At 39.8% G+C, this 25,552-nt stretch overlaps 1 protein-coding gene across 1 annotated transcript in view; it reads right to left on the reverse strand.

The window, feature by feature from the left end:
* Positions 1 to 938: 938 nt before the first annotated feature.
* Positions 939 to 25,552, reverse strand: part of LOC126480226 (uncharacterized) — a 69,374-nt gene continuing 44,760 nt past the window's right edge. Inside the window, exons 5-7 of the mRNA XM_050103848.1 lie at positions 24,578 to 24,790; positions 22,756 to 22,878; positions 939 to 1,257 (exon numbers count right to left, since the gene is read on the reverse strand). Coding sequence (XP_049959805.1) covers positions 1,101 to 1,257; positions 22,756 to 22,878; positions 24,578 to 24,790 — 493 coding nt within the window. The 3' untranslated portion in view covers positions 939 to 1,100. The remainder of the gene's footprint in view (positions 1,258 to 22,755; positions 22,879 to 24,577; positions 24,791 to 25,552) is intronic.

Consider the following 25,552-nt stretch of genomic DNA (forward strand, 5'->3'; position numbering starts at 1 on the left):
AACAGAGCCAGAGATGAAGGTTTAGAGAGCAATGTCAGCAAAGCCTGTTGCACGAGTGTAATAAGATCCTTCTGCTGTAGCACCAACATTTGTAGCAGAGATTCCATGTCATGTCAAGAAGTGAAAAGCAACTATGCAACAAACATATGAAAATATGACCCTACTCATCACCAATGTGTTCTAACCACAAGAGCATATGGACAATGATGGACACAACAGACAGATGAACGCAACAGACGGGTAGACATGACAGACAGAAGATACTTGCCACGGAGTGGATACACTACTAGGGCAATAACACTAATTAGAATGTCGATGTGTAACTGAGACCGAGGCTGACTGGGCCCGAATTTATAAGCTGTCAGCTATCTGGTAGAGTGCATTGAGGAGAGGATGCATGTGTGTCCATGAGTGGTGGTCTCTGACAGTTCTAGTGTCTGCTCACTTCAGTAGTGCATCTTACAACTGCGTGCACAGATCCTGGGTATGGAGTTTATGCGGGTCACTACAGTGAGGCCAGCATATATATATATATATATATATATATATATATATATATATATATATATATATATATATATATATATATATTCTTTTGCACTGCCAAGTCTCCACAGACATTCTGCAAGTGCCTATGAAAATCTGTGGTCTCTGGTTTTCCACCAAAAGGAACTCAATGACGGCTCTGCTTGGAATGCACCTGATTTTCATGAAACTACAAGGGCTGAAATGGGAACAGTTAACTATATCCCAGAACAAATTCAGCACTTTTCAACCAAATAAGGCTGAGAAAAAATGTATTGCATTTCTTATTGAATGCCCCTCATATACAAAAAGAATTTGGGAGCAGGAGGAGTTGTATTATATTTAAAAATATATTGAGAAGTAAAACAAGTTTTTCTGGACATCAAATAAAGGATAAATACAATGTTGAAATCATCAACCAAAGACAATTATCTGAACTTTAATCAGATATTAATTTACAATATATTCATTCAAGAAATTTTTCAGTACAATATGAAAAATATTCAGAGAGAATATAACAACAGAGATCATTTTACTTTTCTTGCAGCACAAAATAAAAATTTTCACTTGGGTTGCTACTGCTGACGTCCTCCTCTTCCTGTGCGACGATTTCTGCCAGCACCACCACCACCACCAACAGATGTTAATGGAGGTAATGGTGCCTTCAAAACTACAATATTTTTATTTGACACACTTGGCACTGCTCCTATTGCACGACACAATTGCTGCAATCTGAAGGGGGAAAAAAAATTGTTTTCAAATGTGCATAGAGCTCAAGAAACAAGTCTAACAATATTTTACATGAAACAAGATGCAGTTACTCACTACCTCATAACAGTGACAGATGCTACTCTACACCACTGAAAAGATGTACATCCACAGTCTAACTCCCCAATATGAGTAGCTGCATTTTGTCATCTACCTCAGTTTCCTTCCAGAATGCTCCTCTGATATCTTTGTAATATTCCAAATAAACTAAGATGCTGAGCTAGCAATAAGTACAGGTTCTTTAGTGCACAATTTTTCACGTAATTGTGATGACAAGATGTTGGTAGTTATGACCTACAGTTTGAAGCAATTTCACAAGCATTATATTTTAGTCTACATGCTAATTTATTCTTTAATAACTTCTAAAGGTTTTTTAAGTGATATTCAAACATGGAATTTACTAATCTCATTATAAAGTAAGAACCCATCTTGATTCTTAACTGGCAGTTCACATTTCCAAACATCATGTTTGTACCTATAAATGGTGCAAACATCTATATGGTACTTGCAGCCTCCTACATTTATCACTTACCTCTCACTGCAGCTGTGAAGATCAATGCAGATTTGACTGATTTATTCAGACACTATCACTACACCACGTGATCAACACAACACAACAACAAGACCCACAATTATACTAATTCTATTTGCTTTAACATTTCTTCCAGGTTATCAAATTTTATATGAAATAAGCTTAATCTCATAATGCTGTTACAAGAATTACAACAACCACGTCTCCTTAATACCCTGTCTAGAATTCATTATTCACTGGGTTTGTCTGTATGGTGACATATTTGGCAACAAAAGATATTTTTCCTTGTGGAGTGTTTATACAATCTTTTCACTCTAAAGGCATTATGTCATCAATCAATTTATACCATGTGTTTCCTCACAAACCTTGGTTCTTCCCACAGTAGGGTGGCTTGCTCAGTGATACAGGTAGCCATATTTTAGATTTTGAGACAACACAGAAAGGGTATTTGAAGTGGCCAAACTAACAATGATCCTTGAAGAGGAGTATCAGTCTTTTCAGTAGTTGCAGAGGGGAAACAGTCTGGACGATTCACTGACCTGGCCATGCAATATTATCCAACAAGGCCTTCCTACACTGGCAGGGATGCCAAGTTTTGAAAGCAGCTATCAGTAATTGCAACACAAAGAATAATCAATGTAGAGTAACGAAATCTCGGGAATACATTTGTCTAGGTAACATATTTAAGTGGTTAACATTGCAAGATCGCATGTTAATGTAAGTGTGAAACAAGCCATTGCAAATATGAAATGCTGGTGCATTAATCACCAGAATGTTGAATTGCAAGCATGTAAATGTGCAGACATTGTGTTGTGCAGGTGACAGACATCATTTTGTGGGATGGAGTTGCTTTGCCTGTTGCACTTGGTCACTCAGTACAGGGATGGTTAAGGCTTTTTGCAGTTGATGCTGGAGTTGTATTCCAATGATGTCCAATTTGTACTCAATTGGAGACAGATCTGGTGATCCAGCAGGCCAAGGCAACATGTCAACATGCTGTAGAGAATGTTGCATTACAATAGTGGTATGTGGGGGAGCACTACCCTATTGGACAACACGCCCTGGATTGCTGTTCATGAATGGCAGCACAACAGGTTCACTCATCAGACTGGCATACAATTTTGAAGTCAGGGTGCATGAGATAAGCATGAAAGAGCTTCTGCTGTTATATGAAATTGCACCCCAGACCACAACTCCAGGCATAGGTCCAGTGCATCTAGCACAGGTTGGTTGTAGGCCTTCAACTGATCTCCTCCTAATCAACACACGGCCATCATTGGCACACAACCAGAACTACATTTCATCATAAAACACAACAAACCTCCATCCTCCCCCCCCCCCCAATGAGCTCTAGCTTGACACCACTGAAGTCACAAACGGCATTGGTATGGGGGTTAGTGGAATGCACACTACAGGGCATCTGGCTCGGAGTGTCCTTGAATTATGTAATTTTTAACAGTTTTTTGTGTCACTGTGGTGCCTAGTGCTGCTCAAATTACTGCTGCACACACAGTATGATGTGCCAGTGCCATACACCAAATACGATGGCCTTCTCTCTTGGCAATGCCACCTGGCCATCTGGAGTCCAGCCTTCTTGCGACTGTAAATTCTCGTGACCACTGCTGCCAGCTCCATGTCCAGTGGCTACATTCCTGCCAAGTCTTTCTGCACTATCACAGAAGGAACATCCAGCTTCTTGTAGCCCTATTACATGGCATCACTGAAACTCAGTGAGGTGCTGACAATGGCGTCTTGGTCCTTAATGGTATTCTTGACCAACATCAACTCACCATGTCAACCTCAAAGGTAACTGACACTCACGACCATTACAGTGTGTATTTAAAGAAAACCTGATTTCGGATCCTCACAGTGGAGTTACTAGCACCATTCTTATGCAACTGGCACGAAATTTGAATAGTCATCATGTTTCAGACATAGAAACACACCTACCACCTTTCGTTTATGCTGCACAACACCTTGGTGCTGAGATTTTTTTTCTGTCGGTGTTTTAACAAAAAAGCCAGTCTTATGAGACGGCACTGCAGTTCTTCCAAGTAATGTCCTTTTCTCTTAATTCTGTATTTAAAAAATACCTTCACCTGTGTTCACTGTAGACTCTTTTACAGATAGTATCACTAAGCTTATTTTGCTAATTTCCACAGTGAAATAAGACACAACTGGATAGAGTTTTGTTTCATTCATACTGGTACTATCAGCATTCAAAGCAAATGGGATATTTTTGACAACACCTGCAATTTCACTTTGTACTGATGCAGTTAAGCATGACAGTATTGCATCAATTTTCATTTTGGAGTATTATTTCTTTGATACTGCTGAACATGAACACATTTTACAAAAGAGAGGGCCTGCATGATCAGAACATGCTAGTGGTAGATTATTTTCTATCAGAAATGTGGTAAAGAGTTACTCAGCATTACTTACGCAGTTTTCACTGTTCACAAATCTTACAAATATTTTTATGGAAGACTTACTTTGCTGACATTTTTCATTGTTTGTATGAAGCTGGCTATTTATATGACACAGACAGTCACTAGACCCACGTGTGAAATAATAATATCGTGTGATCAAGTACCATTCACTACTTGTATTGTACAATATTGTAGGGGGAAAAATGTTGACTGTAACAGAGATGATCAGATCGCCAGAGAGGTTTCTAAATAACTTTAATACTCTTAAAGAAAAGTATTGCATGGATGCAGAACTTAGTCGAATGAGCTGTTGATTATGGTGGGAATTGGGGGGGGGGGGGGGGTAAAGTGGAAATATGATCTGAATAAACAAGGGCTCTAGTTTGTGTGTGTGTGTGTGTGTGTGTGTGTGTGTGTGTGTGTGTGTGTGTGTGTGTGTGCGTGTGTGCACGTACAACCAAGTTTTGCATCAAAACAATGGCAGCAAAGCTTTCCTTTACAGGAAGTGTTATTCTGTGATCTCTCCAGGGAACTGATCATTTCTCACTTTCAGTTAACTAAAAGTTATAATTAAATAAGTAAATGGTTGGAGACAATATGATGTACCTTGAAATGAATTTAAATTTCCAGGTGCAATACACCACTATCAGCTCCCCATATCACCCTTTCATGATCCTTGGATCTTGCCACATTGGAGATGTTTATGTTCCTCAACAATACGGACATCTTAAGCACAGGTGCAACGATGTTGGAAGGATATCTCTAGAAAGGCCAAACTAACATTTGCTTGCCCAAGAGCACAGGATTTTTTCATAGCTTTGTTTTGATCTCCAGACAGGGAATAGCCAAGTGTACATATTAGAAGGAAAAACAAATCTGCCATTTTATAGGGCAGGGCATGGAATGTTAGAGCCCTTAATTGTGTTGGTTATGTTAGAGAAATAGAAAAGAGAACTGGATACGTTAAAGTTCAATATAAAGGGAAGGAGAGACTGGTACATATGGCAAAATAAATTATTCAGTTCATTCAAAGAGATGAAAATTTAACTGTGATGGGAGACTGGAATTGAATAGTGAGAGACAGAACAAAAGAATGGTAGAAAAACATGGACAGACAAAGGGTTGGGACAGGGGGCGGGAGATTAAACAGGCAGCTACTTGGTAGAATTTTGAATAGACCACTATTTAATCAAGAATAATAAAAGTAAGCTGTACTTGTGGAATAGATAATGGAAGATTTCACATAGATTATATCATGGTAAATACTTTAAGGAGGGAAGGTAACAACTCACTGAATAGTGGAGGCACTGAGTTGTTAATAGGCAGATAAACAAGTCTGAACACTTTGCTAGCATTCGGAGGAATCCTTCTTCAGAGCTATAGAGCACACACATGTGCATGTGCAGGTGCAACCACCTTCCACCCCACCCCCCGTTCCTACACAATACACACACACATACTTGTAGAGTATATAGTCCAAGCTGACTACATTCTGCCAGCAGTCCAACTTGACTGGTGTTGTGTCAGGAGGAGTGGGTGAGGTGAAAAAGGAGGCAGGAGGAAGTGTTTGGGAAAGGTGGCTGACAGCTGGTAAGAACGGGCACCAGGTGCCAAGGATAGAAATGTGGAACCAGTACGCTCATTTTGGTTGCAGGCAGAGGGAGTTGTGTGTAACATATGATGATGATGATGCAGTGGAGTGCATTAGGATGGAGAGGTAGAACAAGAGGAAGACAAAGAGGGAGACTATAGAGAAAATGATGTGACTGCAGGACGAATGAAGGATCATGTGGCAAGGTCTACCAGAGATGGGGCAGGGTCTATCAGAGATGAGGCAGGGTCTACCAGAGATGGGGCAGGGTCTACCAGTGATAGAGGCCAGAAGTATTACAAGGTCAAAGAATGTGTTGCAAGGACAACTCCATGTACATTATTCAGAGAATCTGGTATTGGTGGGGGGGGGGGGAGAAAATGTATGGAAGACCCAGATGGCAAGGGTTGTGAAGCAGCAATTTAGGTTGAGCAAGATGTGGTAAACAGCATTATCCGCTGGTGGGTTGTCAACTCCATTCTCACTCACAGTTTGGTGATGGCAGTGCATTTAGCTGGTTGATCGCCATGCCCATGTACCACGTGTTGTTGAAATTACAGCAGAGCTGCTACATGGCATACCTTTTCACAGGTGGCTCTGCCTCTAATAGTTTAGAATACACCTGTGGCAGGACTGGAGTAGGATGTGCAAGGTGGATGCATTGGACAGGTAATTCATCTGTGTCTTCTACAGGGGTATGATTCATATGGCAAGTGGTTGGAGTTGGTGTGACATGAAGATAGAACAGGGTACTGCACATACAAGGTGGGTGATGGAATACCATTTTGGAAGTTGCAAGTAGGATGCTCCTCATTTCCAGGCAAGGAGATAAGAATCTGAAGCCCAGTCACTCCTTGACATTATTGTGTGCTACACATAACTCCCATTGCCTGCAGCTGAAATAAGCTTGCCTGAACCACATTCATGTCCTATGCATCTGCTGCCTCTCTCCCCCCCGCCATCTGTCACCCTTTTCAACCCAAACTCCTATTCCCACCTCATTTCTCCCCTCGCCCACTCTTCCCAATAGAACACATAACTGCAGTTAAGCTGCAGTCCCAGCCAGTGCTGGCATGTGTGTGGACCTAAGAGCTCTCAAGAAGGATTCATAAGAATACTAGCAAAGCTCTCAGTTTTATTCATGCAACTATTGATGAGTTAGTGTTTTCACTATTCATGGAGTTTTTACCTTTACAACTCAACAAATTGAAGAAAGGAAGATGGGTCTTCGATAAGGATGCCCCATTGTGGCTGATTACTGTGACCTCACTAAGAGAATCTCTGCTCTTGTGGACCAAAGTCTTCAGCCTATGACCTGTAATCTACCCTCCTAAATAAAAGACACCAACCATTTCCCTCACCCACTCTCCACTGTTCCTGTTCCTTTACCGCATGGTGACCTGCTCATCACTGCTGATGCCATCTTTCTCCACATTAACATTCCAAATGCCCACAGTCTTGCCATTATTGAACTCTACATTTCCCAATGCCCAACTGATTCCTAACCTATGACCTCCCTCCTGGTCACCATGTTCAATTATATCCTCACCCACAATTACTTCTCCTTTGAAGTTACCACCTACAAACAAATCCATGGTACAGCAATGGGCACTTGCATGGCACAATCCTATGCAACTTATTCACAGGCTATCTAGAGGCATTCTTCCTAACCAACCATAATCCGATACCCCTCAACTGGTTCAGATTCACTGGAGACACCTTCATGATCTGGACTGAGGGTGAGGACATCCTATCCACGTTCCTCCAGAATCTCAACACTTTTTCTCCCATTTGCTTCATATGGTACTCCTCAACAGCCACCTTCCTTGGCGTTGACTTCCACCTCAAGGACGGTACATCAGTACCAATGCCCACATCAAATCTACTGGCCACCAGCAAAACCTCCAATTTGACAGCTGCCCATCATTCCATACCCAGAAGTCCTTGCCATACAGCCTAGCCACTCATGGTCATTGCATCTGCAGTGATAAGCAGTCCCTCTTCAAATATGCTAAGGGTCTCACCTATGCCTTCACAGACTGAAATTACCCTGCCAACCTTGTACATACGCAGATCTCCAGACCTTTTCTGTCCAGTCACCTACCACCTCCCACATACCCACAATTCGGCCACAAAGAGCAGTCCCTTGTGACTCGGCACCATCCAGGACTCTAGCAAGTGAATCACATTCTCTGCCAGGGTTTCGACTATCTCTCGTCATACCCTGAAATGAAGAACATCCTACCCACTATCCTTCCCACCTCTCCTTCAGTGGTATTCTGCCACCCACCAAAACTAGAGGTACCCTTGTCCATCCTTATTCCACCTCTGCCACCAACCCCTTGCCACATGACTCATATCTTTCCAACAAGACCTCTCCCATACATCCACTCCAGACCGATCACAAGCATCACCTATCTCATCAGAGGCAAGGCTACCTGTAAATGCAGTTACGTGATATGCACACTAAGCTGGGACCACCGTACTGCTTCCTACGTGGGCATGACAATCATCAAGCTGGCTGTCTGCATGAATGGCCATCAACGAACTGTGGTAAGAGACAGCTGGACCACCCAGTTGCTGCCCAACACAATGTGCTTCACTTCAATGACTGCTTCACAGCCTGCACCACCTGGATCCTTCTCACCAACATCAGCTTTTCTCAATGGCGCAGGTAGGAACTCTCACTGCAGCACATTGTTTGTTCCTGTAACTTCCCGTGGCCTCAACCTTCGATAGTCCCTGTCTTCCACCCCTTCCCTGCTCTCCCACTCCAGCACTATCCCCACCTTCTGTTCCACCAACACACCCACTGGTCCTTTTCTTCTTCTCTATTTCTCTCCTTCCCCCCCCCCCCCCCTTCCCCAAAAAATCCTCCAAACTACCCTGCCCCCATCATGTCAATGCGCACTCACAAAAGCAGCACAATACCACCCCCACCCCCCCCCCCCCCACATGTCTCCACTCCATGCCTTCTCACAACCAGCACTGGATTTTTGTTGCCATCAGGCACAATTATGACTCAGTTTGGCCACAATGACCATAGACAGTGGTTATGTGTGAATGTGTGTTCTCTACTCCAAAAGAAGGCCTTTCAGCCAAAAACTAAAATGTATAGCAGTCTTTTTGTTGTGCCTGTCTGCAACTCAACCTCTCCTCTATAAGGTGAGCAGCAATCTATCTTTTTCATATAGTTGAAATATATAGAGACTGTTAAGAGTTTCAAGGGAGCATGAGGCATGAAACAGTGACTGCAACAGAGAAACAACTAGTCAAAAAGAAAAGACCCTTGTAAAAATTCTTGGATAACGCATGATAAATTACATTTGAATAGATTGCTCCACACCACACAGAGGTGGTGTTGAGTGATGGTCAGGCACATTTAAAAGTAGATTGTTGGCTATCAAAGTCCTTCATCAGATGAAGAAACACACACAAATTCACACACATGCCACCATTCCACACATGGCCAGTATAGTCCATTTTCTCAAATTCTGCTGAACATTGTCTCTAATTCTTAATAATACTCTGCATTTGTTTCCTTTAAGTATCTCCTTAACATTTTCATATTTATTTAAAATGAAAATGTATCATACCCATTTTTCTTTTTAATTACAATTATTCATCAAATTACAATATGTTGGCCAAAGGGAACTCTTGGTTCCAAAACTGTTAAGATTCCAAATAACATTTATACTTCTCATACAAGAATATCATGTTCAGGGAAACATTGCATTGTAACTCAAATATTGTTGATTCAGAGATGTGCCAGCACTTCATCCTTACTTTTTAGGGCCAAATCTCAGAGCACATACAGCCAGCACAGTGAAGCACAGAAACAGGCGACTCTCATAATTCCCTTATTACTGTTATGTCATACTTTCCTCAGTTTGGTGGAAAACTCATTTCAAATAAAACATTTGCCCTTTAATAAGTTTCCTTCACTTTACAGCATTTCCAGGTAGAGCTAATCTTTCCCCATAGTACAGAAGCTTGATACGGAGTCCACCCCTAACCTTCTTCTCCCATCATCCTAAAAAATGTGGTTGGTTCATCCCTCCTTCGGGTCCACCCTAACCTGATGTAGGTTCCCATCTGTGGGGTAATGTACCCTGTAAACCTCCCTTCTTTCTCTCTTCACAATGTGCATCACATCACACAACTACCAATACGAGTACTGAAGTATCCTAATCCTATTGCTCTTTGACCTTCTTGCCACACTTCCTGCAGCCTCCCTATTAGACTTTTTGAGTTCCTGTTTGCTTCACTGTGCACCTTGTTTGTGCATTTCTTTTGGTACACAACATCATCTTAACTTCCCTAAGGCACATTTCCTTCCCGTCTCCTCACTTGTGTTGTGACTGGATTCCCTAGCATTTCAGTTTTAGCATGTCATCTACTTCTTTATCTCCATAGGAAGATCCCAAACTGTGACAACCCCCCCCCCCCCCCAAAAAAAAAGAGACTAAGCTAACACTCAAGATGGCTGGTACCTGGGTACCTGTACGCTATGTCTGATGATAAATTAACCTTCCCTTATAAAACAGTATATAAACCCACCCCAAATAATAGTGAATCCAATACAAAAGGTAGAAAACATTACTTAACATTTATGGGAATTAGCTCCTAGTACTGGAAGATATAAGAAAGGAATAAATTTTATATATATTTTTTCCATTTTGTCACTACAAAACTATCTATGCTCAGCTTGTTGTTACTATTGCACGAAGGTTATTCTGACTCTTTGTAACATTTTACCAGTTCCACATTATACAATCCTTTCGCTCATTCTGTTGTTGGTTCTCCTAGGAACAAAGCTTTCGGGTGTGGAGTCCCCTTTACCATACATGGTCCGCCATATTTTGGAAAAAAAATTGTGTCTCCTTTTTGATTTTTGAACTTAACTGGTGAATCAATACGAATTTGCCAATCTTAAATTCCAGAACATGTGCATGACGCAGTTATGTTGTCGCAAATGCTGTTCCACGCGTAAACATAAATTGCTGCCTATGTGTAATCGTATTTCATCCATAGAGATTGCTTCTGATTTAGGCCAGTTAAACATTTTTATATTTTGACTAAAGTTCAGTCTTGATCACATCATGTATGTTTTAATGATATAGGTAACCGGTTTCGGTTCTTTCTACAAAACCATCATCAGACCCATGGTTCCTTTAGGATGGTAGGCGGAGCTCTCCTCGCTGCTACGCAGTTGTGTAAACATTTTTAGTAATGGTGCCCCTATGAATGGTTTGTTCATCACTTCCAAAGCTGCTAATCCTGTCGTCATGTGTGGTAGTTCACTGACAATAATCTGTAACTCAGGAATTAATTGTGTCCAAGATGTATGTTTAGCAGGACAATAGGTTCAACACAGCCATGAAATCTCCTTCATAATTCATTCACAATGGTTACTTCATGGATGATATTTTGAGATAGCTTAACTTTTTCCCGTATCAAAAACTCCTTAAACTCCTGACTGACACTGTGGGTCATTATCTATTAGCAATCTGCATGGTTTTCCTACACTTTCAAAATATTCCCTGAATCAGTGAACCATTGTTCCTGTATTTGCATGTTTTGTGGGATACAATTTTATATATTTTGTAGAGGACCACTGTTTCTGTATTTGGATGATTTATATGTTACACCTTCTCTTCACAGAACTTGACCAAAAAGTCGGCTGCAGTAGGGTCATGTAATTCTTTGGCATTATAGAATGCAGTTTCTAACTTACAGCTTGGTTATCGTCTTTTCATTTTCTAGCCTACTTCACAGGATCTTAAACTGATACCACTTTTCTACTTAAACCCTTTAAGTAAATGAATTTGACAATGTGCTTGATGCACTTACGTACTCCAAAATGTCCATATACCTTGTGGATAAACTAATAAGTTGTGTCTCCACAGTCACATATCTCCATGAAATCTTATAGTTCTTAATCTCCAAAACAAAACATTGTCATGTATTATCCATTCAACTGTTTGATTGTTAATAGCTGCACCTTGTTTCATGGTTAACGACTTATATTTAAATTATGTATTCTCAAGTACACCCTGCCTTATTCTTGTTGTCAAGTTCTGTATGTCTTAGGCTGAATGTTACTCCAAGACCCTCAGTTCCCATGATGTCACTCATACCCATAGGTAGGCATGACAACACCTAAGCAACCACGTTCTGTGAATGTTTTATGTAATTTATCTCTATATATGATACTCTTGTAGGAAAATACCCATCTTATGAGTCTCCTACGTAATAGATCGCTTTCCATTAAGAAGAACAGGCCTCGAGGGTCAGTATAAATTATAATTTTAGACCCCCAAATTGGAGTCTGAAATTCCTTTAAACTCCATATTAATGCCAATAACTCTTTTCCTGTTGTAGTACAATTTAACTCGTGTTTGCTCAGTGCTCTGCTGGCACACGCTAAGGTATTATGGTCTCCTTGTGTCAGATTCAACTCTCTCTGGAACAATTCGCAAGCAATTCCATATTCCAATGCATCAGTGCTAAACTTAAAGGCTTATCCATACACGGATGTATTAACCCTTGAACTGCTCTGGACATGTTATCGTGCGTGCCTTTGTACCTGTCCCTGTGTGCTCTGAATGTGTTTATGCGCACCACCAGTCCTTCTACCTGATACTCTGAATACGTGTAGACACATTCAGAGTACCAGGTAGAAGGACTGGTGGTACGCGTAAACACGTTCAGAGCACACAGGAACAGGTAGAAAGGCACGCACGTTAACACGTCCAGAGCAGTTAAAGGGTTAAGATTGGTGCCTCTAACAATGCTAAGTTAATATTATTGAATGCTTCCAACTGCTCTCCACTCCAAATCCAGTTTAACTTTTGTTTGAGAAGTATTTGTAGCCTTGGATCGTTCACAGGTTGCCTCTGTATAAAATCCTACTAAGCCTCGAAACAATCTTAACTGTTTCACATTCCTTGGTTTGGGACAATCTCTGATATCCTGTATTCGTTCTGGATTGTGCTTTATCTCATTTATACCTACCAGGCATCCAAGACACTGTAACTCTTCTCTGCCAAAATGTCATTTAGAAAGCTTAATTGTAATACCTTTAACATAAAACCTTTCCAAAGTTCTTGTTAACAGATTACAATGTTCTTCCCAAGTTTTTGATATTAGAAATACATCTTCTACATAAATAATTAACTTTTTTAGTAGGTCCTTACCTGATTTTGCATCCAAAGCTCTAATGAACACGGACACTGAAATATTCAAACCAAATGGTAAATTTTCTCAAATTTTCAACAATTATGACCTGCTAACCCTCCAAGGTCAAATCCATGGAGCTAAAATACTGTGCTTGTTCGAATTTTACCAGTAATTCATCAATACAGACTAGTCTACCTTATGCCATTTCTACATATTCATTCACCGGAAGCATCCTGCACCACTGGTCGCATACCCAGTGGTGTGGGATAAGATTTACAAAAAAAAATTTGGGTATCATCTTTTATCTTAAAGCTACGTATATAATCTCCAAGTACTGCTGGTTTATCGAAAAACACCTTTCCAAACTGGAACGATGTTTGGTATAAGTCCCCTTTTTGTTGTCCTGTTAACAAAACTGATTCACATGCTTTTAGCGTTATTTGCAACTATAAAAATTCTTGCCGATCACTAGGTTTCTCAGCACTCAATGTGCTTCATGTAGCCTCTAACCTTATCCCATATTTTATGTTACTTATTACTCCCCTATTCTTAAATGCTGTCACATAATACTGATTGTTGTAATTACATGTCAATTCTCAGGCAGCAAAATCTGAAGTTACTTTATTTGCAATAATCCACTCAATGCTGAGCAATAACTGCACATTGAAATGGGGCACTACTAAAAGTGTTTGCATACACATAAAATTCCCCAGCATTACATGTAATCTTACTTCTCGTTTTATTTCTATACCAACAATGTATACTCCTCTCACCGGACATGTAGGGTGCACCACTTTGGGTCTTAAAATTAATAATAATAATGACTCTAAAAGAAGCGAGGTTTCACTTCCTGAATCGACATACTTATGTATCTTCTGATGGTTTATTTCCCCCGATCTACTGATTTAAAATTATTCTCAGTGTCTTCTAGAGATGGGCAAACTCGTTCATCCTTGGGAACTAGTTCACTGCTGATCGTTCTTTTTTGGGAACCGCTCTTTTTTATTCATTCACCGTTCATTTGTGCTTGGTATATGGTTCTTATGAAAAACTGACAACTAGTAGTGTAGGTGACTGAAGGATGGAGGGCACCAAGAGGGGGCACTTTCCTCCCCCCTGGAGTATAGAGTTTTTATTCATTACAGAATTCTTACACACTTTCAGAAGTAATTTCTGTGATCCTGCAGATCCTCTCGTTTAGCCAACCGTAGCCTTATGTGGCTGATCGCAGGGAAATAATATAGGGTGGCGCACGGAAAACCGGCCCCGAGTACAGACTGCTCACCAATTACGGACGATGTGTTGCTCGTCACGAGCAGATACAACAAACAGACAAACATTGAATAATTAGGCAGTGAAGAAATAACAAGCTAATGCAAGCAACAATCAATGACGATGTGTAGAGAGCTGGATAAGAGAACACGAAAATCTCACGCGACGCGCATGAGCTATAGCTCATGTAGTCTTGAAAACCTGTTGGTGGCTGTTTCCCAACTTAATAGACCACAAGTGTCTTGTATAAAATTCTTTGTTTCGACTTCCACTACATAGCTATGCTATGTTGTAAACAATAATCGTTTACACCCTATATATACTTCACATTGTCTCTGAGTTCATAGGCGAAGTAGAGACTTTATGGAAGCATAAAATAAAATGTGGTTTTCTCATACTTGCGTCACACACTTAGTAAAAATTAGGTTTTTATGTTGCATTATTAAAGTTAATGCAGCAATAATAATAATAATTAAATTCGCAGTAATAAAAGTTTTGGTTGGAAAGCTCCTTCTGAACAAATGTTTTTGAGATAATAAGTAAATACGATTTTGTGGCAATCTATGTCTTTTCAAATGGAGAGGCACCACTTTCCTACTGAGCCAAAATGACCGACAACCCACTTTTTTTTTCTCAAAGAAGCCAAACTAGCAGGTAATGCAAATTGGAAACAACCAAACTTAAAAATAATTAGAGTCTTCCTAAATGTAATGTTTTGCATATGAAAGATACACAAAAATCGTTTTATATGGAATTTATTACACTAAAAATTAAGCAAATTATTGAAAGTTAGCTGCTAAATCAAGTTGATGAAACCAAAAAATATATGAATAACAAAAAAAACTTGCCTTGTTATAAATATGTCTTCTGTTGTTCATCGATATAATGAAATGAGCTGATATGCCCTTTTGTTACCTGAAAAGACGTACCTATTACATACAACGAAATTTTTATGTAATTTACGTAACTATAAAATACTTTTTGATTACCGGTCGTGGACGCTGAATAGCCAGAACCAAGTGCAAGAACAGTTTGGAACACATGTAAAATAGGCGAGTGCAGTGAACGAAACGAACAACTGGATACTCAACTAACTAGGAGCAGTCAGCAGTGGAACTGAGACAGGTGGTCATGCGAAGGACGACGAGTGCGGCTGAGGACCGAGACTGAGACGAGCACACGACCGGGACTGCAATGAGAACTGCCGAAGTGACGGCCGCGACCGAAGTGAACTATGAATCGATTGTTTCTCATTCCCAGGAACTATAAGTAGACTGCCGCGAACGAAATGAACTATGAACTGATTGTTCCTCGTTCCCGGGAACTATAAGTAGACCGCCGCGACCGAAGTGAACTATGAACCGATCATTCCTTGGAATTCGTTCCTCGGTCCTTTCGTTCATCTTGGTGAACTGTTCCTTTGCACCCGTTTGTTCGCGAACTACCCATCTCTAGTGTCTTCTAATTGTTGTTCTTCTAAAATCCATTCTTTCACTGGTATAGTTTGCATGAAAGAAACCAGCTGTTTGATATGTGGGCCTTGCCCTACATCAATATGTCCTGGATCATGGTACTGGTTCTGGGAAGCTGTCTGTTTTCCACCACTATCATTGGCTGCATTGGAATAATTGCATTGTTCTGTAAATCAGTATTTGTTACAGAGTTTGGAACCAGCGTGTGCAAGTTTGAGTTTTTTGATAGGTGCTGTGTTTGTTGCACCTTTATCGGATTATTTCAGGCTATTCAACAAAAATTTATTTCTCTTCCCTTTTGAAATCTTCTGTTATTAGTACTGGCCCTATTTGTGTCACCATTTTGATACTAATTTCTATCTCCGTGACTAAAGTCACCATGTCCTTTGCTCACTGCATTTAGACTTTCCAAAAACGTCAACAAATCATCCAATGTGGACTATCCCCTGTGCAAAATCTCCTTTCGTATATAAGGTAACCTCCCAAACAAAACCTTTGTGTGATGAATCTCCTCTACCAGATTATCTACATATTTTGATCATGTTACATGCCATTCAATGTTTTTAACTGCCCCAGGAACTGTTACAGTATTTGGAATCTAAAAGTTCTAATGTTAACTTTGCCTGACTTTCCTGAGCCAGTATTTTTTCCTTAAATCTTTTCTGAAAATCAACCCAGGATGCAAACTCCTCAGAATGGATTGTACTCCATTCTGCTGCATCACCTACCAAATAACTTAGTGCAAAATCTATCCTTTTTGTGTCTTCCCATTTTTGCATCAAAGATCTTGAAAATACTCTCAGGAAGTGTGTTGGGCGCACATCCCCATCTTGCTTGAACTCAAGTAAACCTTAGACAAAAGCATGGCACTCCCTAACTGCAACTCTTCTAATAGATTTAGATTTGGTGTTCTATTCCCTTGTTCTCCCAATTTTAGTGCCTGTCGAGTATTAGCAATTTTGTCCTATAATTTTTTAAATTCCACCCTTTGTCTAGTAGTATCATCCCCACACAAGTTAATACTACTTGAATTTTTGGCCTTTTCTTAAAACTTCTGGTCTACTAAAGCCTCTATCTTTTCCTCCAAACTAGTTGTAGATACATTTGACACAAAAGTGTAATTGGTCTCACTATGATGTTCCAACATCTCAATATGTGTACATGCATCTGAGATTTGTTCATTTACATTTTTACATTCATGTTCTGCAAATTCTCTGACCTCCATATTTCTATGACACTCCTTAACATATTCATCTACTTCCTTCTGCACTAAAAAGGGGAGGCCGCGACGTTTGGAATGTGGATTTACTGCAAACTTCGTATATTTGTAGTACTCCATGAGGACAACAAAATGTGTAAGCAGTAGCACGTACTTCTCAAGCATTATTGATAAAATCACAAGATAATTTCAGTCGTCAAATATACACCTGTGCGTGGCCATTTCTACCATGAAGCAATGGCAGCTGAGTGGTTAGTGTTCAAGCCCCGTAATTGCGGGATCGAGTCCTGTTCATCAGTTTTCTTTATTTCTAACACATTTTCTTCACTATTTATATTACAATTGATATAATGGGAAAAATATGTGTAATCAGGTGAACTTTTATTAAATTTACAATGTTATCTGGCAGTCTACAAATTTTTATCATCACAAATAATGTAATATTCATAACTATCGACCAGTAAACGACCAAGCGCATAAAGTGATACTGAAAATGTATGCTTGTGTGTGTTTTCAAAATTGTATGTATTTAATCAAAAGAGAATGAGAAGATGCTATTAAAATACACTTGATACTGCATGACCAATTATCAGCGCCGATATTTAAGGACATGCTGCGTTATGCGTGGTTTGCTTCCAAATTATCGGCTGAAAGAGAGGTTTTTGAAAATGTTAATGAGGTTTGTTTTTCCACAGAAAACCTCAGAAGACCTTGCATATGTGGAAACATAGAATTTATTCAATGCAGCTGGTGCAGTTTAACTTTATGTTTCCCATGTTTTAACGAAAAATACTATCCTGCAACTTGTGCTCATAATGTCGAAAGCGACGATTAATTGTACATCGTTCGAAAGCTGTCTGTACTGGTCAAAACTTGGAGGTAACAAGTCGTTTGAGGCTCCTTCCAGGTATAAGGGATTTCTCAAATGGCCACGCACAGGTATATATTTGACGACCAAAATTGTCTTGCGATTTTCTTAATAACGTTTGAGAAGCACGTGCTACTGCTTACACATTTTGTTGTCCTCAGGGAGTACAACAAGTGGACGAAGTTCGCAGTAAATCCGCGTTCCAAACGTCGTGGCCTCCTCTTTTAAGTCGAACTGTGATGAAATAAATCTCTCTACATATTTCTTAAGAAATACCTTGCTCCTCCATGACTTTGGTAACCTCTTCTTATGTAGACTAAAACTTTTACATAAAGATTTCCTCACTTAGCTCAGTTTTTACATTTTCATTATTTCTTTTCATTTCTTCGATGATACTTTGGAAGTGTTGTGACAGATTTTCATCCTTCTTTCTAGCCTCTTCCTTATCTCTCATCCTAGCCTCTTTGTCTCTCTTTCTAGCCTCTCCCCGAAAGATGCAGAACCACTCTGGAATTTCAGATGCCATTTTCCTCCTAATCATAGGCACACACTAAGTCACCAGTTGAATAACAACTCAAATACTTTTATGACATCTTTCACAAAATACATTCTTAAACAATACTGTGCTCCACAAAGATATGCCATTCCAAGCAAATGCCAGTATGAAAACTGCTCACCCAGAGTGGTGAGAGGAAACTGCGTTGCAGTGTAAATGACCCACATTCAGGATCTGTAGGTTGAACAGCATGGTGCAGGCAGCGGCATTATACGTAGCTTCTCGCGTCAGCATCCAACAGTTTGCTACACCCAAGCTTGACTCGTGGACAGCATCAACGTTGTTGCAGTGTTGTCAGCAACCCATGTCCCTCATAATTGAGCATGCTGTCTTTCCGCACAGCCTTCTAATACTTGCAGCCACCACTCTTCTTCATAATTTTACACGTCAAAAACACCTTAACTCTCACTTCTGCGAGTGACTTCTTCTTATTTGGTAAGCAAAAACCACTGTTTATGGTTTGCTAGCCTCTTGTTATTTCATAACTACTATAAGTTGACAATGCCATCTTTTTTCAAACCTTCCCCTTAAAACCATTTAAATTCCTCAAAAATCCCCTCTTCTGCTCTCATTCACATATTGCTCTCTGTCCTGGCCATAACAGTCAACATATGCAGTGTTTATTATTTTCCGTAGTGCTGCTATGGTTCACCATACTTGACACCAAGTGTAATGCTGCCTTCTCTTTAGCTGGCTGAATGTACAATGTGTTAACATGAGATTTATGGTCACCTTTAATACTAGTTATGAGCTGGACCTGCTAGTCAGCTCCAACTCGACTTCTTGGTGTGATCAGTGACTTTTTCTGAATTGTGAGTGCTTCACTAAAAGAGAGAAGGGTTTCAGCTATCTTTAGCTATGTAAATTATTTTTGACAGTGACTTTACTTTAAATACCATATTTCCTTCCATAAACTTACACAATTACCACATAACAATACCTTTTAATCTGGAATTTCATCCAAAATCAACCAGTCTCTTTCATGTCTTTATTAGTGTTAATATTCTTGGAATAGTCTGCTTGCATATTCTGTGGTGGCCCCTCCAAAGCACCTTTAACTGTGGGCAGCATGGAATAGTGCACTCCATCAGCAAGTTACACACCTGCTCACCCCTCAGGCTGCACACACATGTACTGCCTTATCTCACTTGACTCTGTACAAAGAGACTCCTCTTGCTGGTATATTATTTTTACAAAGTTCATCTAAGCTATATTTATTTTTTGTATTTTGTTCATGCAGCTATCTTCCATACTTTGGAGATCGTAATAGTGTTGCATGGCCTTTCCCATGGAAATGATATAAGACACCACAAAGGGAAAAAGAGAAGAATATTGTGAAAGGAAATTTAAACTGTCAGTAGGGAGGGCTACATTGACCAACTACCATAACATGGCATATGGGGTAAGACAACACACACAATGGAAACAACTAGTGCCACCGCACACCTAGCGGTGGTCAGCGTCACCTAGGATGATCAGCATCATGATTTACTGATGGTGAATCTTATATACCTATGTGTGAGCAAGTAACATTAACTGTGTCCCTCTGTAATTTGACTCAGGAGAGAGTTGGAGTCCAAACTGAATTTAAGCAAAAGCTTCCATCTCTGTCACTTGCTAATTTAATCTCAACTGCTTCCTTAGTAGTACTGTCCCAATAGCTGGGAGTGCATGGAAGGAAGTCTGTGTTGTTATTCTCCACACAGTGATAAATACTAAGACAATTTCCTGCAACAGCAGATTTGCTTGGTTGTTGTAAGCTAGCTGGCCTGACCATTGTGTGACATGCCACAACTGCATGGGATACAGTGGATACCCACTTCCCACAAAGTGGTCAGAAAGCACACTTCACACAGTGTTTCTGCAGATTGCAGTCAATCTTTTTGCAAATGCTACCTGGTAATGCAGAATGGCCTTATACAGACAGACTCATATGAATTTTATCTGTTCCTAAAAATAAAGCAAATTTTACAGAGCTATTGTTCTACAAGCACAGATGAGATTAAAAACCCACCAGAGAGAGCTAAAAGCTGGACTGGAAAAAGTGTTGGCTCAATGGAGACTACTTTGAAGGGGATAACATTGATGTGGACAAATAAACAAAGTTCTTAAAAAAAAAAAAAAAAAAATTTCACATCATCTTCTGAAATGGAAATGAGCGTTTACATAATTGGCCGGGAGGCCCCTTACGGGCAGGTCCAGCTGCCTTGGTGCAGGTCTTATTACATTCGACACCACATTGGGTGACCTGCGCTCCGGGTGGGGATGAAATGATGAAGACAACACAACACCCAGTCCCTGAGTGGAGAAAATCCCCGACCCAGCCGGGAATCGAACCCGGGCCCGAAGGACGGCAATCAGTCACGCTGACCACTCAGCTATCGGGGTGGACACATCATCTTCTGAACACATGCCATTGATAGGTGGAAGAAAGGCTAACCTACATACACTGAATTTAGAGATTTTAGATAAAGTTTATGACAATAATGAGTGGAAAACATTCACTGATATCCCGAAGGTATCATGGATGAAATACAGAGAGCATACACATATCTACTGCTTGTAAGGGACCCAGACAACAGTTTTAGGAGTAAGGAAGACGAAGGTAAGGCAGTAGTTGAAAAGATTGTGTGACAAGATTGTAGCCTATGCCTCATGTAATCTGATCTATATGTAGAGGAAAGCAACACAGAAAACAAAGGCAAAATTTTGAAAGCATATTGAAGTTCAGGAAGAAGTAGTTAAGAACTTATCAATGACATTGCAGCTATATTTGAAATGACACAGGATTTGGAAGATTAGGTTAGCAGATCTTGAGAGGATGCTGTACTACAAGCATCAATTAAAGTAAAAAAAGGAAATTAAAAGCAGTAGATGCAGTTTTCTACGTGGGTATAAAATAACTAATGAAATAAATATGGTATAAAATTCAAACTGGTGCTAGCAAGAGAACTGTTTTCAGAAAGATGAATTTGTTAACACTGAACATACATTTCAGAGGGAGTGTTTTCTGAAAACACCCTGGTGTAAAAAACTGAAGAATGAAAGTACCTTTTGCAGAAAAAGTGTTATGCCAAGAAACATAGCTCAATGAAACTTCAACCATAACAGAAAGACATGCTACAGTATCGTACAGAAGGTAACTAAAAAAAAAAATCACAATGACACTTTTATTCCATGACAATAATTGCACTGAAGTCACTGCGATTTATAATGGTGCCGTGGGCATTACGAAAGGTAGGACATGGTTCCTAATAACATTTGTGTTCACTATGGACAGCAATACATGCTCTGCAATGTGCTCCCATGCTGGCCACGAGATTGGTAAGGAGTTCTTATGGTTGGGCGTTCCATTCCTGAATCAGCACAGTTGTCAACTGCTGGATAGTCTTTGGTGCATGTGGACATACTACAATAAGCCTCGCTATACAAGCCATACATGCTCAATGGTATTTACGTCAGGGGAATAGGTATTCCCATTCCATTCACTGAATATTCTCTCTTTCTGAAAGCTCCTCCAACTGCACTGTTCAATGCAGTCATGCTCTGTCTTCCATAACAATAAATTTGGGCCAAATCCACCCTTGAAAAGATGCCCATTGGGAAGGATGTAACAATAACATAGACTGGCAAGTGTACCACATTCAAAGATTAGGAAGCCAGTATGCCTATGCAACATTATGCCATCCTACAGCATAACACCTAAAGCGTCAAAATGATCATGTTCAACAATGTTCCTGAGTGCACCACATGTTCCAACCTCTTGTCATGTGTGGGTATGTCCAGAATCATTACTCAGACGGAATCTGCTCTAATCCGAGAAGAGTACATGACCCCACTCGTCATTGGTCAGGTCAATATGCCCTTAGCATCATCGCAAACTGTGCTGCTATTGGGCGGGTGTCAACAGAACACAATGGGTCGTAGGGCAGAGAGAACATCCGCAAGCAGTTGTGATTCCATTGTGGAATGTGAGACTGCATGACTTGCAGTTCCGTTTAATGTGATTGCAATTGCACCACTGTTTGACGTGGATTCCTTCCTGCCTACTGCACAATCTTTTGTGTTAACTGTGTTCATGTCAAACAATTTTTACTGTATGTAGATTCACCACCACCACCTTCCATTCCTGCAAACCAGGTTGGTTGTAGATAAGCCACCTGTGAATTTTTTTTTCTTTCTTTTCCAAATATTTGCTCCAGTTACAGAAAATCAGACTGCTCTTTTTACCCACTTACCTTTTCATCCACATTTTTCTTTCTGTCAGATGATTATCAGCATTTGATAATACCTTAAGTATCACAATCTACAGATAGAGAAAAGGAAGTCTAGAAATCATACCTAGTTGCTCCAATCTTGATAGATGCAAGCAAAGGTTCAACATTCAACTTGAATTTATTGGCCAATAATCCAAGTACTATGACATGACAAATTGCCTTATCTCTCACATGCAGTGGCCTTGTCCTGAAATGAGTAAAAAAAGGTATTCTAAGCACAAGTGTCTGGAAGCTATAAGAGGAAACTTCAGTGACAATGAATGTTTGAGCCAATCCTGGAGGAATGCTGAGATAGCCTAATGGCCAAGGCAGCTACTTTGCAACAGGCAGGAAATTCAAATTCAAGTCCCAGTCTGGCACTAATTTTCAGTTGTCACTGCATATTCCTTTCATGTAGGTTTAGCATACCTGTATGGCAGCACTGGTAACATTTAATACTTTTCATATTATGAATAACATAACCTTGATGAAAATTATTCCTGGTTTCATCCACACTGGCTGTTGTACTTCAGTGCTGCTTGAAGATGTGTTACATAAAATGTGAATTTTCTTGGTATGTGGATCCAAAAATACTCTCAAATAGCACTAAGTGAAGCCTGACTATTGGTTACAGTATCCAATAATGAAGGCTTAAGCATATCTTCAGTGCTACATGTTTTCCAGTATTAAGGTTGGCAAGAGAGTATTTACTCCAGCATTAGTTCATGATCAATTAGTCCTAAAGAGTTGCAACTGGCATGGTCCCTCAAAGTGTTAAATCTTAGAGGCAACTGCTGGCATCCATTTCAAAGATAGGGAAATACAAGTGATTGTACAAAATGAGCAATTCATGTTCTTTACACAATCATGACTTTTCACAGATAGCAAACTTCTCTGCCCCAAAAAAAACAACAGCCCATTTTTAGAAGTCAAATTATAAACACACTGGCAACTTTTCATGGTTATTACCTCTAAGAAATCAAATCTAACTAATGAAGTCTCTTCCAGTAGTTATTCTATTTGTATCTCAAGTTTGTCACACATCTACTAAGACATTTGATAGTTTTCAAGTTTTACTGTTATTGGTTTGTAGTGGCAAACACTACAGTCAAGTTTTGAACAGATACAGGCAATGAAAATAAAGAATACCCATATTTAGCCACAGAAAGAAGAAAACAGTTGCCATCATCTGATTTAAACAATGGCGTAAAACATTTATGTCTTGATGATTCTGAGTCAGCTGAAACATGTAAGCTTCAGTAACAAACCCATGCAAAAGACTATTGCTGACACATTCATCACGAGATAATTCAGCAACAGTGTTTGCTACATTTGAAAAAAAATACTTTTTTTTCTGTCTCAGCTCCACATCATTTACAGTATGACTAATTTTTTATCACACTTGCCATAGCGTAAAATGATGTGCAACTGAGAAAGAAAAATAAACAATATTAAAAATTTCAAACAAAGTAAAAGAGTTACAAGAATGACAATTCTTGTTGTGTAATATAGCTAAAAGTCACATAACATGACCATAACAGACCTACACTATACCGTTGGTGTTAAGGTATCTTACATAAATAAGCAGAAAAGAAAGCCTGGGCTACATGCAAAGATAAAGACTCAGAAGTAATGTCATCCGCAAAACTAGAGTCTTGTGTGCTTCATATATTAATTAAAGTAGCCCACAGAACAAAACTTTTTCTCTCTCACCTTTTTTACATGGAAATATGCAAAGACATGGACTGAAAAATAGTCACGAGCTTAGAGAAACTGAGAGACTAAAAGACAGTGATAAAGAATCTCTATAAAGACCACAAACAGCAAAATACAGTGAATCAAGTTTTAAAAAACAAAGTTCAGAAAAGAATCAATACAGAAAAGACATTGCAGAGTGATTAACTAACCTTCCACTGTCAGAGGCAACTGTGAAGTTATTAAGTATCCGGGTACTGATACTTTCTGACTGAGGGCACACACTTACATTCTTTGCTCTTAGATCCTTGTATGTCAAAGACACAAAACGTATAAGGCATTCTGCATATAGGAGAATCTTTATGCTTTGTACTCGTGTTTCTGCTGGAACCTCTTTAAAGCAACTGTTGAAGAATGGTGAATAACTGTAACAAAATAAAGAACCTTAAGGATTCAATACATTCGAAGAAATCTGGCATTCAAAATAAAATTTTGAAATTGGAAAAGCCAAATGGTTAAATGCATTACGCATATTTTTACCAATTAAAAATACAAAATCTTCACAAAATGATGAAATATTCTAACTAGATGGAACTTAATTGAGGAAACCAAATACAAAACTAGTTCTAAGTGAAAGAAATCTGAAAATGAAATATTTACATAATATCACGAACTCTCAGAGGTTCCGTTATGCTAGACAGAAAATGTAAAGAAAGAAAAATATATGCCAGGACACATTGATGCTTAAGGCAAATATAATGTTAATGGATTCATTTGTGCATTCTTAGAACAACTTCCTATTTATGCCATAAAAGCACAAACACATGAATGACCTACAATATTAATTAGTTAGTTTTCGGTTTACAAGACCAAGGAGATGAGAGAGGTAAGGTGACAAGAGTGGGGGGGGGGGGGGGGGGGGGGCAGGGGAACCAAGAGGGGCAAGGGAACCAAAGGGGAGTGAAACAAGAGGGGAACCCAAGGATGGAAAATAGCACCAAGGGAAGGAAGTGGTGCCAAGGGGTAATAATGGCGCCAAGGGCGGGGGGGGGGGGGGGGGGGGGGGGGGGGGGCCAAGGAAAAAAAAGGGGCATCAAGGGAAGAAAGGTTCACAAAAGAAAAGATGATGACCCAAGGGGGGGAAAGGGGTACCCAAAGGAGGGGAAAGGTATCACGAGGGGGAAAGG

This window comes from Schistocerca serialis, chromosome 1, assembly GCF_023864345.2.
Source record: "Schistocerca serialis cubense isolate TAMUIC-IGC-003099 chromosome 1, iqSchSeri2.2, whole genome shotgun sequence".
Taxonomy (NCBI): Eukaryota; Metazoa; Arthropoda; class Insecta; order Orthoptera; family Acrididae; genus Schistocerca; species Schistocerca serialis.